The 13,918-nt window shown below is 39.3% G+C and overlaps 1 protein-coding gene across 1 annotated transcript in view; it reads left to right on the top strand.

Moving 5' to 3' along the window:
- Positions 1–13,918, top strand: part of ANKRD31 (ankyrin repeat domain 31) — a 186,219-nt gene that overhangs the window by 69,355 nt on the left and 102,946 nt on the right. The window contains exon 10 of the mRNA XM_036280691.1: positions 7,142–7,284. Within this exon, the coding sequence (XP_036136584.1) occupies positions 7,142–7,284 (143 nt within the window). The remainder of the gene's footprint in view (positions 1–7,141; positions 7,285–13,918) is intronic.

Here is a 13,918-nt window from a genome sequence, read left to right as displayed (position 1 = left end):
CGTTTTTAATTTCCAACTGGTTGATTTTCAACATTTCTATGTCTTTACTCATGGTGCTCATGTCCTTACCCATGCTGTTGAGCTTCCTCAATATCATGGCTCTAAATTCTAGTTCTGTTAACTTGCTTAACTGCACCTCATTTATCTCATTTTCAGTAGAGGTCTCTTCTTCTTTCATATGGTTTTTGTTTCTGTTTTTCACCATTTTGGCCATCACAGTGGGCTTTGGAGTCTGCCAAATTTTCCCTGTGGGTGTTGGTGTTCTGCTGTTTGTGGCTCCCTCTCCTGGGTTTGGATGAGGCGGGGAGGACCCACTTTAACCACCACTGTCAAGTCTTAACTTTCCTCTAGCTTTTTTTTTTGCCTAGAGGCTATTAGTAGAGGTCACCTGAAGAACCTTGGTTTCTGAGTTGCCTGAAAAACTCCCTCAGGTGCTCAGTGTAAGAGGATTTCACGAGGGTGGGGCAGATGCTGGTTGTAATGGGCCTCCGTTAGCATTTCAATGGCCGCCAGGTGGGGTTGAATCTCCGAGGGAGGGGCCGCCGCCTCTCCCCAGGCCCTGGGAAAGAGTAAGATGACCGCAGTCCTGCGTGGCTGCACTCAGCAAAAGCTCTGAGCACCCTCCAAATCCTCATTGTCCCCACACAGTTCCAGTCCAGTCTGCCTTCCCTCTGCCGGAGCCCAAGGTGAATGGTTGCTGCCAATTTAGCCTCTGTTCAGACTGTGCGTCATGGAGCCGCCTGGGACTTTTAACCTGACGGCACTGCTCCCAGCTAAGGGTGGCCAAGTCTGCGTCACCAGCCAAGGGCATAGCACTCAGCCGAGTTCGCAGGATTTAGCCATGGTCGCAGCTGAGGCAGCAGCAGCTTCCCGCTGAGTTCCCTGGTCCCAGCCGAGTCTGTGTGGCACCAGCTGAGGGCTTAGCACGCAGCCGAGGCGGCAGCAGCTTCCTGCTGAGACCCCTGGTCCCAGCCGAGTTCGCTGGTCCCAGCCCAGGCTGCTGTGGACTGTGGGCTCCGGGCTCCTGGCTCCCTCTCATGTCCTCGCAAGCCTACCAGGATTGAGTCAGTGTCCCTGGTTATGTGGTCCCCCAGGCTGACTTATGGTTGCTCCTTCCTAACGATTTGTCTTTATTTTCATTGTAAATCCAGTTTGTTCCTGGGAGATGGTCTGTGTAGCTCCATTCACTCCACTGCCATTTTTTTCTTCTTCTTTTATATTTCTGATACTTCATTTTTCATCTAGCCAACCTAGACCTATGGCAGATAATTGAGTTAACCAGTCTACACATCAATAAGCAAATTTCCACTGGTCTACAGGTCTCAAAACACAAACACCAATGACTGCACACTTTTTATCAGAAACAGTACTTTGGGGGAGAGAGTTTTATATATATATATTTTTAAAAAGGTAGTTTTTATTTTATTAAAAAAATGTTTTTGTCTTTTATTGATTTTTAGAGAGAGAGGAAGTGAGATTAGAGAGAGAGAGAGAAACATCGATGAGAAAGAATATCGACTGGCTGCTTCCTGCATGCCCCTGACTGGGGATTGGGCCCAAAACCTGGGCATATGCCGTGACTGGGAATCGAACCAATGACCTCTTGATGCATGGGTTGATGCTCAACCACTGTGTCACACTGGCTGGGAAAAAAACAAAACAAAACAAGAAAAAAACCCAGGTAGTTTCTCAGAAGTTCACATGTGAGCAGTTTATTCAAAATTTTTTAATAAAAGTATGAAAAATTGCAAATATATAGAAAAGTTGAAAGAATTGTACAGTAAACATTCATATAACTAAGTCCTAGACTCTACATATTTGTTTTTATCACATACTATTTTGTAAAGGAAAAACACTTGTGTATTTCTCTTCTACTTGCACTCTCAGTACTTCCAACACCAAAAGTACGGGTTTTCATCACATCTAGCAGTTCTCCAACTTGAGCTGATTAGCACAGACCCCATGGGTTAAGGGCTCAGTCCCATAAGACTGCCCCCACGTCAGATGCTAATTGCAAGTACTAGGTCCCCAGGTTACCTACAACTTCTGTTCAACTTCATTGCCCATGGAATTTAGGGTGTGCTACCCTCCCAGCACATAGATTTGTTCCCCAACCTGGAAAAACTCTCCAAACTCCATACTTTTGGAATTTTTTTGGAGGTTTCATCATGTAGGCATGGTCACTTATGAAATCCATTTCCAGTCCCTCCCTCCTCTCCAAAGAACTGAGGTGGGAGGTGGAGCTGAAAGTTCCAAGTTTCTAGTCATAGCTTGGTCTTTCTAGTGACCAGCTCCCAGCTAGGAACCTGCCAAAAGTTGCCTCAGTAGAACAAAAGACACTTCTGTCACCCAGAAAATTCCAAGGGATTTAGGAGCTCTGTGTCAGATACTCCTATCACTCAGGAAATTAACAGAGGTCTTGGGGGTTCTGTATCAGGAATTGGGGTCAAAGATGAAATGTTAGAACAAAATATTCTCCTAGCAATCCTGTTTACAAGGGTTTTAGGAGCACTGTTTCAGAAACCAAGAGGTAGAGACCAATATATATTCCTTATTTCACACCTATCTATGAATCTCTCTGTTCATCCATCAACCCATCTTTATGTTGCTATATTTCAAAGAAAGTTACAGACATCAGTTTATTTTACTACTAAACATCTCAGCATAAATGTCATTAATTAAAGTTCAGTAGTTTTTTTTTCTTTTCTTTGAGGTAAAAGTTTTATACAGTGAAATGTCAAATCTTAAATGTGCCATTTGATGAATTTTGACATTTACATTCACCTATGAACCCAAACCTTTATTGAGAGAGAAAATATTACCATACTCCTAAAAAGTTCCCTCATGCCTCTTCCCAGTTATTTTCCACTCCCACTCTCTGGAAATCACTACTATTTTGATATTTTTCACCATAGATAAGTTTTGCCTCTTTAATATTTAATAATAAGTATGATGTTAGCTGTAGGTTTTTGTAGCTGCTCCTTATCATATTGCAGAATCTATTCCCAATTTGCTGAGAGTTTTGTGAGGAATAGATGCTTGGTCATGATATATTATTATTTTTATATATTGCTGGCTTCAACTTACTAATACTATGTTAAGGAAATTTAATATCGGTCTATAATTTTCTTGTAATGTCTTTGGTTTTGGTCATAAAATAAGTTAAGTAGTATTCTCTCCTGTTCTGTTTTCTGAAAGAGATTGTGTAACATTAAGGTTTTTTTCTTCCTTAAATGTTTGACAGAACTTAAGAGTAAAACTATCTGGGCCTGTAGTTTCCTTTGTGGGAAGATTCTGATAATAAATTAAATATTTTTAAAGGTGTGGGCTATTCAGATTTCTGTTTGAGTTTTGGTAACTTGTATTTTTTAAGGAATTTGTTCTTTTACTCTAAGTTATAGAATTTATTGGCATGAAGTTATTTATAATATTCCCCTGTAATCCTTTAATATCTGAAGATCTTTAGGAATGTTTTATCTTTCATTGCTTAAACTTTCATTTTATCTTTCATTTCCTTCCTTCCTTCCTTCCTTCCTTCCTTCCTTCCTTCCTTCCTTCCTTCCTTCCTTCCTTCCTTCCTTCCTTCCTTCCTTCCTTCCTTTTTCTTTGATCCTTCCAAAGCTAGAGGATTATCAATTTTATTAATTTTTTTTCAAAGAACTAACTTCTGGCTCAAAAATTTTCCTCTTTTATCTGTCTTATATATCTGCTCTTTTTCTGACTTCTACTTATTTTTGGTTTTCTTTGTAATTTTTCTAGTTTTGTTTTTATTTCATTTTTTGTTCAGACACAGCAGGAGGGAGAGAGGGGAGAGAGAGAGAGAAAGAGAGAAAGAAACATTGACAGGAAAGGGACACATTGAGTGGCCGCCACCTGCACGACCCAATCAGGGCCGGGGACAAACTGCAACTGAGGTACATGCCCTTAGCGGGAACCAAATCCAGGTCTCTCTGAACTGCAGGCTGACGCTCTAACTGCTGAGCCAAACTGGCCAGGGTTCTTTTTCTAGTTTTTTAAGGTTGAAAATGAGATCACAAATTTTTGTACCTTCTTTCCTACTGTAAGCATTTAAAGCTTTAAATGTCCTTCTAAATACTGCTTTTACTGCATCCTACAGATATGGATACATTTCATTTTTATTATCATTCAGTTTGAAATACTTTTCATTTTTTGTATGATTACAAAAAATTATTAGAAATTGTTTACTTTTTAAATATTTGAGGATTGTCCAGGTATCTTTCTGTTATTGATTTCTAATTTAATTCTGTTGTGGTCAAAGGATACACTTTGTTTTTTAATCCTCACCCAAGGATATTTTTTTCATTGATTTTTAGAGAGAGTGAAGAGAGGGATGGGGGAGAGAGACAAACATCAAAGTTAGAGAGACACATCAATTAGTTGCTTCCCACATGTGCCATAGGGTCTGGGGATGGAACCTGCAACCCAGATACGTGCCCTTGACTGAGACTCAAACTCAAGACTTTTTGATGATTGAGCCAATGCTCTAACCACTGAACTACACCAGCCAGGGCACGATACATTTTCTGTGAATTTTATCTTTTTATACTATTGAGAAACAGTTTATTGTCTAGTTTATGGTCTTGGTGAATAACCCTTATGCACTTGAATGTTTGTTCTTTTTTGTATGCAATGTTCTATAAATGTCAGTTAGATGAAGGTTTGGTAATATATAGGACATCTCTGTCTTTACTAATTTTTTTGTCTAGTTGAGCTATCATTTTCTGAAAGAGGTATTGAAATCTTCACAACTATGATTGTGGAGTTGTCTATTTCTCCCTTTAATTCTGTCAAATTTTATTTCTTATATTTGAATATAAGGTAAATACACAGTTATAATTGTCATATTTTATGATAAATTGACCTTTTAATCTTCATGAAATATCTCTCTGGTAATACACTTTGTATTGAATTCTACTTTATATGTTAATAGAGATGTCATAGCCTTCTTATTTTCTTGTCTGTTTGCTGTCTTTTCTCATCCTTTTATTTTCAATCTATGTATTATAGATAACTATATACACATATATATACATATATATATATATACACACACACACACACACACACATATATATATTTTTATCCTCACCCGAGGACATTTTTGCATTTATCTTCAGCTAGAGTGGGAGGAAGAGAGAGAGAGAAACATCGATGTGAGAGAGACACATCGACTGGTTGCCACCCACACAACTCCAACTGGGGCTGGGGACAAACTGCAACCGAGGTACGTGCCCTTAGTGGAACTGAAACCGGGACTTTCTGGTCTGACCACTGAGCCAAACTGACCAGGACTATGTCTTTATATTTAAAATGTACTTCTTATAGATAGCATACAGTTTTGCTATTTTACCCTGACAGTCTCTGTCTTTTCATTGGAATGATTAGTCAATTTTCACTTAATATAAATAGTTAGATTTAAGATTACCATTTTACTAATTGTTCCTTGTGAGCTTCATCTGTTTTTGTTTCTTTGTCTGCATTATTTTGTAGTGGATAATATAGGGATTAAAATATACATCTTTAATGTTCCACAGTCTTTTTAGAGTTAATATTGTAATATTTCATATAAAATGTATGAACACTGAACATATTTCCCTTATCCTGTGTGATAGCTCTCACATATGTACATTATAAACCCCAAAATATAATGTTATAATTATAGACCAATATTACTTATCAATTGCTTTAAACATCCATGTGCATTTTAAGGAAATTTATAGACAAAAACCTCTATTAACTATATATTTTTATTTTTTGGTGCCCTTTATTTTTTCCTCTAGGCTTTCTATTTAATACTATAAGAGAAACTCCTATAACATTTTATGGCTGTGGTTCTTGACTGGGGTGATTTGCCTCTTAGGGGTCACTTGGCAGTTTCTGGAAACAATATAGTTGTTAAAATTGGGAAGGGGGTACTATTGGCATTTGGTAGAATGTTCAGAACAATAATGAATTATCTAGGCCAAAATGTTATTGCCAAAATTGAGAAACCCTCATTTAGGGTTTTGAAAAAAGTGAAGTAGTTTTTCACACGTAACATTTAGGGTTGTTTTTTTTTTTTACATAAATCATATTATTTATTAGAATTTAATAAATCTCTATAACCTATACCATCATCTCTGGCTAAGAGAGAAAAAGAATATTTATCTGGACGAATGATTTTCTTGGAGCACTTTGTAGATTGTTAGTTGAACTACTGTAAATAGCTTTTGGCAACTAAGGAGAAAAGATATATACTTTTTAAAAAAAATCCTCAACCGAGGATGTTTTTCTGTTTATCATCAGATAGAGTGGGAAGGAGGGAGAGAGAGGGAGAGCGAGAAACATCGATGTGAGAGGTTGCCTCCCTTGCGACCTGGCCAGGGCTGGGGACGAACTGTAACCAAGGTACATGCTCTTGACCAGAATCGAACCCGTGACTCATTGGTCTGCAGGCCAACACTCTGACCACTAAGCAAAACCAGCCAGAGCGATGCTTTTGAACTGTTTCTATGTAATCATGCAAGTTGGGTTAATGGAAGTATCTTGAGCTAGAAATAAAGCTATTTTCCCCTCTTCTCTGCAGAAAAATAGCTTGCAGCGGCATATTTTATGAGCTAATAATGGGGGTACCCCCATTACAGCCTTTTTATTTGAAGAAGGCAGGAATAGTTTTAAATATTTTATTTCTTTTTATTTTTTTGCAAGATTTGGGGGTAGAAATTTGATTAAGCCCTCAGATTCTTGAATTCACCAAAGAATACAGGTTGTTTTAATGGTGAGATTATCTTGTCTCATATAATCAAAATATTTTGTTATTGCTGTTAATCCTCACCTGAGGATATTTTTTCCATTGATTTTTTTTGAGAATGGAAGGTGGGGGGTGGGCAGAGAAACATCTATGCAAGGGAGGCACATTGCTTGGTTGCCTCCTGCAACTCAGGTCCGTGCCTTTGGGAATCAAACCTACGATCCTTCAGTGCAAGGGTCAACGCTCTAACCACTTAACCACACTAGTCAGGGCTAACCAAAATATTTTTTAAAGAAACAGCCTAGAATTTGAGTTTTTATTTGAAGGCTAAGCACAAAACATTATTAATATGCCAGATATAAACAGATACCATTTCCTTTTGTATAATAGGTTGGACAGCACTTCATGAAGCTAGTGTAAGGGGATTTTATGAGACAGCAAGTGAACTAGTAAAAGGTGGAGCAGATGTCAATATCAAAGGAATGTACCAGATCACTCCCCTACATGATGCTGTGATGAATGGACATTATAAGGTACTGTGATGCTTTTGTTTGCAGAGCAAATACTACATTCTGCAAGTACTAAAAGACTCTGGGAGATTTTTCGAAAGATGGTGGCGGGCAGGACTGGAGGGAGGTGAGTGTGTGAGAGAGTGAATTAGCGTGTGAGAGAGTGTGAGTGGACATGAAGGTGGACAACCAAACTCGAGCAGTGCAGAGATGTGGAGCAGAAGGTTCCTGTGCTGTGGGTGGGGAGCAGCCAGCAGTAATCAGCTCTCCAGGGGGCTTCTTCCTGCACCTCAGGGAGGTCCTACCATTTTGGAAGATCCCGGGTCTTCCCTGGGAGGAGGCAGTGGGAGTGGCTAGGGCCCAGCAACCTGAGCCCACCAGTGTACCTGGCACCATCAGACCAGTGGACACCCTGTGTCAACATAGACCAGTGCATAGTAGTGGAGCTGCCAAGGTGCCGGTTGCAGAAGCTGCAGATGGCTAGGAGCCCAGTACCATCCCCCACAGCAGCCTGATCAGAGTTGAGATATACCCCCAGCAACAGAGGCTGGGGAGCAGACATCCATCCCCAGGCAACAGAAGCATAGACCAGCAGCTGAGACCCATCCCCAAAACCTACAGCAAAGGCTGAGCAGGAGTTGAGCCCCATGGGGCAGCAGCACTCCCTAGCCACCAGCAGCGGTGGGGCTTCAGAGAGGCCTTTGTGACCCAGCAGCACATAAGAGCAGGGAGAAGCTGGAGCCAGAGAGGGATTGGTGCGATCCAGCTGCCCACCGTGGGACCTGCAGGGTGCGGGGGCACAAGAGAGGCCTGTGCCACCCAGCTGCGCACAAGATAGGCATAGAGCCAGGTCTCCAAAGGGACAATGCGACCCAGCTGCCCACTGTATGGCTCCAACAGGGCCTGAGCTATACAGCTACAGGAGGCACCAGCGACTAGCTGGGAACACAGCTCCAGAGGGGCCCACGTGATCCAGTAGCAGCACCTACCAGGACACACCTATACCAACTCCCAGTAGTCAATCCTTCAGGATCTACAGCAGGCAAGAGGCAACACACAACAAAACAGTCTGGGAGGCACAGTAGCCTTATTTGATATACAGTGAGCTGCATACACATCCAAACATCCCTCAGTGGGTCTAGAGTTACCAGACAGCTAAATGGGGAGACAAAGAAACAACACCCAAAGGAAAGAAAAAGAGGAATCACCAGAAAAGGAACTGCAGGAAATGGAAGACAGCAACTTGTCAGATAAAAAATTCAAAGGAATGATTTTAAGGGTGCTCAAACAATTAGGTGAGAAGTACAAGTAACTTAATAAGAATGATGAAGAGCTCACTGGGAACTACTTCAGCTTAAAAAAAGAGGTGGAAGCTATGCATAAAAATCAAGAGGAAAAAAAGAATGACATAGCTGTTATGGAAAATACCTTAGAAGGGTTTAATAGAAGAAGCTGAAGACCGAATCAGCGAATTAGAAGACAAGGTAGAGAAAAACACTCAAATGGAGCAGCAAATGGAAAAAAAAATTAAAAAGCAGCAAGAAAGTTTAAGGGAGCTGTAGGACAGTACAAAACATAACAACGTTTGCATTACAGGGATACTGGAAGGAGAAGAATGAGAGAAAGGAATAAAGAACCTGTTTGAAGAAATAATGACAGAAAACTTTCCTAAACTGGTGAAGGAAAAAGTTACACAAGTCTAGGAAACACAGAGAGCCCCAAGCAAGAGGAACCCCAGAAGACCCACAGCTAGACACATCATAATAAAAATGGCAAACATTAAAGACAAAGAAAGAATCTTAAAGGAAGCAAGAGAGAGACAGAAAGTTACCTACAAGGGAGCTCCCATTAGACTGTCAGCTGATTTCTCAATAGAAATGATGCAGGCCAGAAGGGAGTGGCATGAAGTGTACAAAGTAATGCAAGGCAAGGGTCTGAATCCAAGACTACTCTATCCAGCAAGGCTATCATTCAAAAATGAAGGAGAAATAAAGAGCTTCATGGATAAAAAAAAAAAAAAAAAAAAAAAAGCTAAAGGAATTTACCACCACCAAACCAGCACTGTAAGACATGCTGAAGGGACTGTTTTAAGAAGAAGAAGAAAGAGAGAGAGAGAGAGAAAGAGAGAGAGGGAGGGAGGCATAAAATTAAAATGGCAACTAATAGCTATGTATCAATAATTACCTTAAATGTAAATGGCTTAAATGCTGATTGGATAAGAAAACAGGACCTGTATATATGCTGTCTACAAGAGACCCACCTCACAACAAAAGACTCACACAGGATGAAAGTGAAGGGATGGAAAATTTTCCAAGCAAATGGAAATGAAAAAAAAAAAAAAAAAGCTGGTGTAGCAATATGCATATCTGACAAGATAGATTTCGAAACAAGGGCCATATTAAGAGACAGAGAAGGTCACTACATAATATTAAAGGGAGCAATCCAACAAGAGGATATAACCCTGGTAAACAAATACGCACCAAATACGGGAGCACCAAAATATATTTAAAAACTTCTGAAGGACTTCAAGGGAGAGATCAATAGCAACACGATCATAGTGGGTGACTTTAACACACCACTGACACCACTGGATAGATCTTCTAGACAAAAAATTAACAAGGATATAGAGTCCTTACAAGACAAATTAGATCAGTTGGACTTAATTGATATTTACAGAACATTTCACCCCAAAGCTGCAGAATATACATTCTTCTCAAGTGCACATGGGTCATTCTCAAAGATAGACCACATGTTAGGACACAAAGCAAGCCTCTACAAATTCAAGAAAACTGAAATCATATCAAGCATCTTCTCAGATCACAGTGGCATGAAACTAGAACACAATTACAATAAAAACACACAAAAACATTCAAACACTTGGAGACTAAATAGCATGTTATTAAAAAAAGAATGGGTTACTAACAAGATCAAGGAAGAAATTAAAAACTTCCTGGAAACCAATGAAAATGAACAAACAACAACACAAACTCTATGGGACACAGTGAAAGCAGTCTTGAAGGGAAGTTCATAGCACTACAGGCTTACCTCAAGAAACAAGAAAAATTCTTAATTGACTTTCTAACCCTACAACTTAAAGAACTATAAAGTAAACAAAAAGAAAAACCCAGAACTATTAGGAGGAAGGAAATAGTAAAGATCAGAGCAGAAATAAACAACATAGAGACTAAAAAAACAGTTCAAAAGATCAATGAAACAAAAAGCTGGTTCTTTGAAAAGATAAACAAGATCATTGGATCTTTAGCAGACTCATCAAGAAACAAAAAGAGAGAAACCAAACAAACAAAATCAGAAATGAAAGAGAAGAAGTAACAACTGACACCACAGAAATGCAAAGGATCATTGAAACATACTATGAATAATTATACACCAACAAATTGGACAATCTAGGAGAAATGGACAAATTTCTAGAAACACACAGCCTCCCAAAACGAAACCAGGAAGAGAGAGAAAACTTGAACAGACCAATAACAACAAAGGAAATTGAAGATGCAATCAAGAAACTCCCAGCAAACAAAAGCACAGGCCCAGATGGCTTCACAGGGGAGTTTTACTGAACATTCAAAGAAGATCTAATACCCATTCTACTCAAAATATTCCAAAAAATCCAAGAAGATGGAACACTTCCAAACTCATTTTATGAGGCCAGCATAATCCTAATTCCAAAACCAGATAAAGACACTACAAAGAAAGAAAACTACAGGCCAATATCCCTGATGAACACAGATGCCAAAATCCTTAACAAAATCTCAGCAAATCGGATCCAGCAATACATCAAAAAAATTATTCATCATGACCAAGTGGGATACATCCCAGGGAAGCAAGGATGGCACAATATTCACGAATCAATAAATGTGACAACACCACATAAACAAAAGGAAAGATAATCTGCATCAATAAATGTGACAACACCACATAAACAAAAGGAAAGATAATCTGCCCTGGCCGTTTTGGCTCAGCGGTTAGAGCGTCAACCTGTAGTCCTGAGAGACCTGGGTTCGGTTCCCGCTGGGGGCACGTACCTCGGTTGCAGTTTGTCCCCGGCCCTGGTAGGTCGTGCGGGTGGCAGCCACTCGATGTGTTCTTTTCACATCGATGTTTCTCTCTCTCTATCTGTTCCTCTTTCTCCCTCCCACTCTACTTGAACAAAAAATGGAAAAATGTCCTCGGGTGAGGATAAAAAACAAAAACAAGAAACAAAAAAAAATCATATGATCATATCATTAGATGCTGAAAAAGCATTTGATAAAAGCCAGCACCCACCCTGGCCAGTTTGGCTCAGTGGTTAGAGCGTCGGCCTGCGGTCCAGAGAGACCCGAGTTTGATTCCTGCTAAGGGCACGTACTTCGGTTGCAGTTTGTCCCCGGCCCTGGTTGGTCGTGTGGGTGGCAGCCGCTCGATGTGTCCCTTCACATCGATGTTTCTCTCTCTCTCTCCCTTCCTCTCTCTTCCTTCTACTCTATCTGTACATAAAATGGAAAAATATACTCGGGTGAGGATAAAAAAAAAAAAAAAAAAAAAGCCAGCACCCATTTTTGATAAAAACGCTCAGCAATGTGCGAATAGAGGGATCATATCTCAACATAATAAAGGCCATATATGAAAAACCTACAGCCACCATCATACTCTATGGGCAAAAATTAAAAACATTTCCCTTAAGAACAGGAACAAGACAAGAATGCCCACTTTTGCCTCTCTTATTTAACGTAGTACTAGAAGTCTTAGCCACGGCAATTAGACATGAAGAAAAAATAAAGGGGATCCAAATTGGAAAGGAGGAAGTGAAACTATCATTATTTGCAGATGACATGATATTGTACATAGAAAACCTTAAAGACTCCATCAAAAATCTGTTAGACTTAGTAAATGAATTTGGCAAAGTAGCAGGATACAAATTTAATGTCATGAAATCAATGGTATTCTTATACACCAATGATGAAATCACAGAAAGAGAAACTAAAAAGACAATCCCATTTACCATCACAGCAAAAATTAAGATACTAGGAATAAACTTAACCAAGGAAATAAAGGTCCTCTTCACAGAAAACTACAGGTCATTGAAAAAAAGAAATAGAGTAAGATATAAAAAAGTGGAAGCATATACCTTGTTCATGGATTGGAAGAATTAACATCATTAAAATGTCCATACTACCCAAAGCAATCTATAGATTCAATGCAATCCCCATCAAAACACCAATGACATACTTCACAGAAGTAGAACAAACACTCCAAAGGTTTATATGGAACCAAAAAAGACCCCTAATAGCCACAGCAATCTTGAAAAAGAAGAACAAAGTAGGAGGGATCACAATACCAGATTTCAGGTTGTACTACAAAGCCACTGTAATCAAAACAGCCTGGTACAGGCACAAGATCAGGCAGATAGATCAGTGGAACAGAATAGAGAACCCAGAAATTGACCCAAGACAATATGCTCAGTTAATATTTGACAAAGGTGGCAAGAACATACAATGGAGTAAAGACAGCCTCTTTAATAAATGGTGTTGGGAAAATTGGACAGCTACATGCAAAAAAAATGAAACTAAACTATCAACTTACACCATACATGAGAATAAACTCAGAATGGATAAAAGACTTAAATGTAACTTGTGAATCCATAAAAATTCTAGAAGAAAATGTAGGCAACAAAATTTCAGACATCATACGCAGCAGAATTTTCACTTATACAACACCTAAGGCAACAGAAACAAAGGAAAAAATGAACACATGGGACTACGTCAAACTCAAAAGCTTCTTCACAGCAAAAGAAACAACCATCAAAATGGAAAAGGAACCCACTGTATGGGAGAGCATGATTGCCAATGATACATTAAATAAGGAGTTAATTTCCAAATATATAGAGTGCTCATACAACTCAACAAAAGGAAGACAAAGAACCCAATTAAAAAATGGGCAGAGGACCTAAATAGACTCCTCTCCAAAAAAGAACATACAAATGGCCAAGAAAAATATGAAGAAATGATCAACATCAATAATCATCAGAGAGATGCAAATAAAAACAATGAGGTATCATCTCACACCTGTCAGAATGGCTGCTCTCAACAAATCATCAAACAACAAGTGTTGTCGAGGGTGTGGAGAAAAGGCGACTCTAGTACACAGCTGGTGGGAATGTAGACTGGTGCAGCCACTATGGAAAACAATATTGGTGTTACCTCAAAAAAAAAAAAAAATTGAATTTCCATTTGACCCAGTGATCACACTTCTAGGAATATACTGTAAGAAACCTGAAACACCAATCAGAAAGAATATATGTACCCCTATGTTCATAGCAGCATTATTTACAATAGCTAAGATCTGGAAACAGCACAAGTGTCCATCAGTAGATGAGTGGATTAAAAAGCTGTGGTACATGTACACAATGAAATACTATGCAGCTGTAAGAAAGAAAGATCTCTTGTTTTTTGAGATGGCATGGAAGGACCTGGACAGTATTATGCTAAGTGAAACAAGCCAAGCAGAGAAAGACAAATATCACATGATCTCACTTATTTGTGGAATACAGTGAACTAAACAAATTGCTGAACAAAATTAACCCAGAGACATAGAGTTGGGATACAGACTGACAAGCCTCAGAGAAGGGGTGGTTTGTGGGGGAAGAGATCAACTACAGAACTTA

This window comes from Molossus molossus, unplaced genomic scaffold, assembly GCF_014108415.1.
Source record: "Molossus molossus isolate mMolMol1 unplaced genomic scaffold, mMolMol1.p scaffold_m16_p_3, whole genome shotgun sequence".
In the NCBI taxonomy this organism is placed as follows: Eukaryota; Metazoa; Chordata; class Mammalia; order Chiroptera; family Molossidae; genus Molossus; species Molossus molossus.
This window is presented reverse-complemented; position numbering and strand designations above follow the sequence as displayed.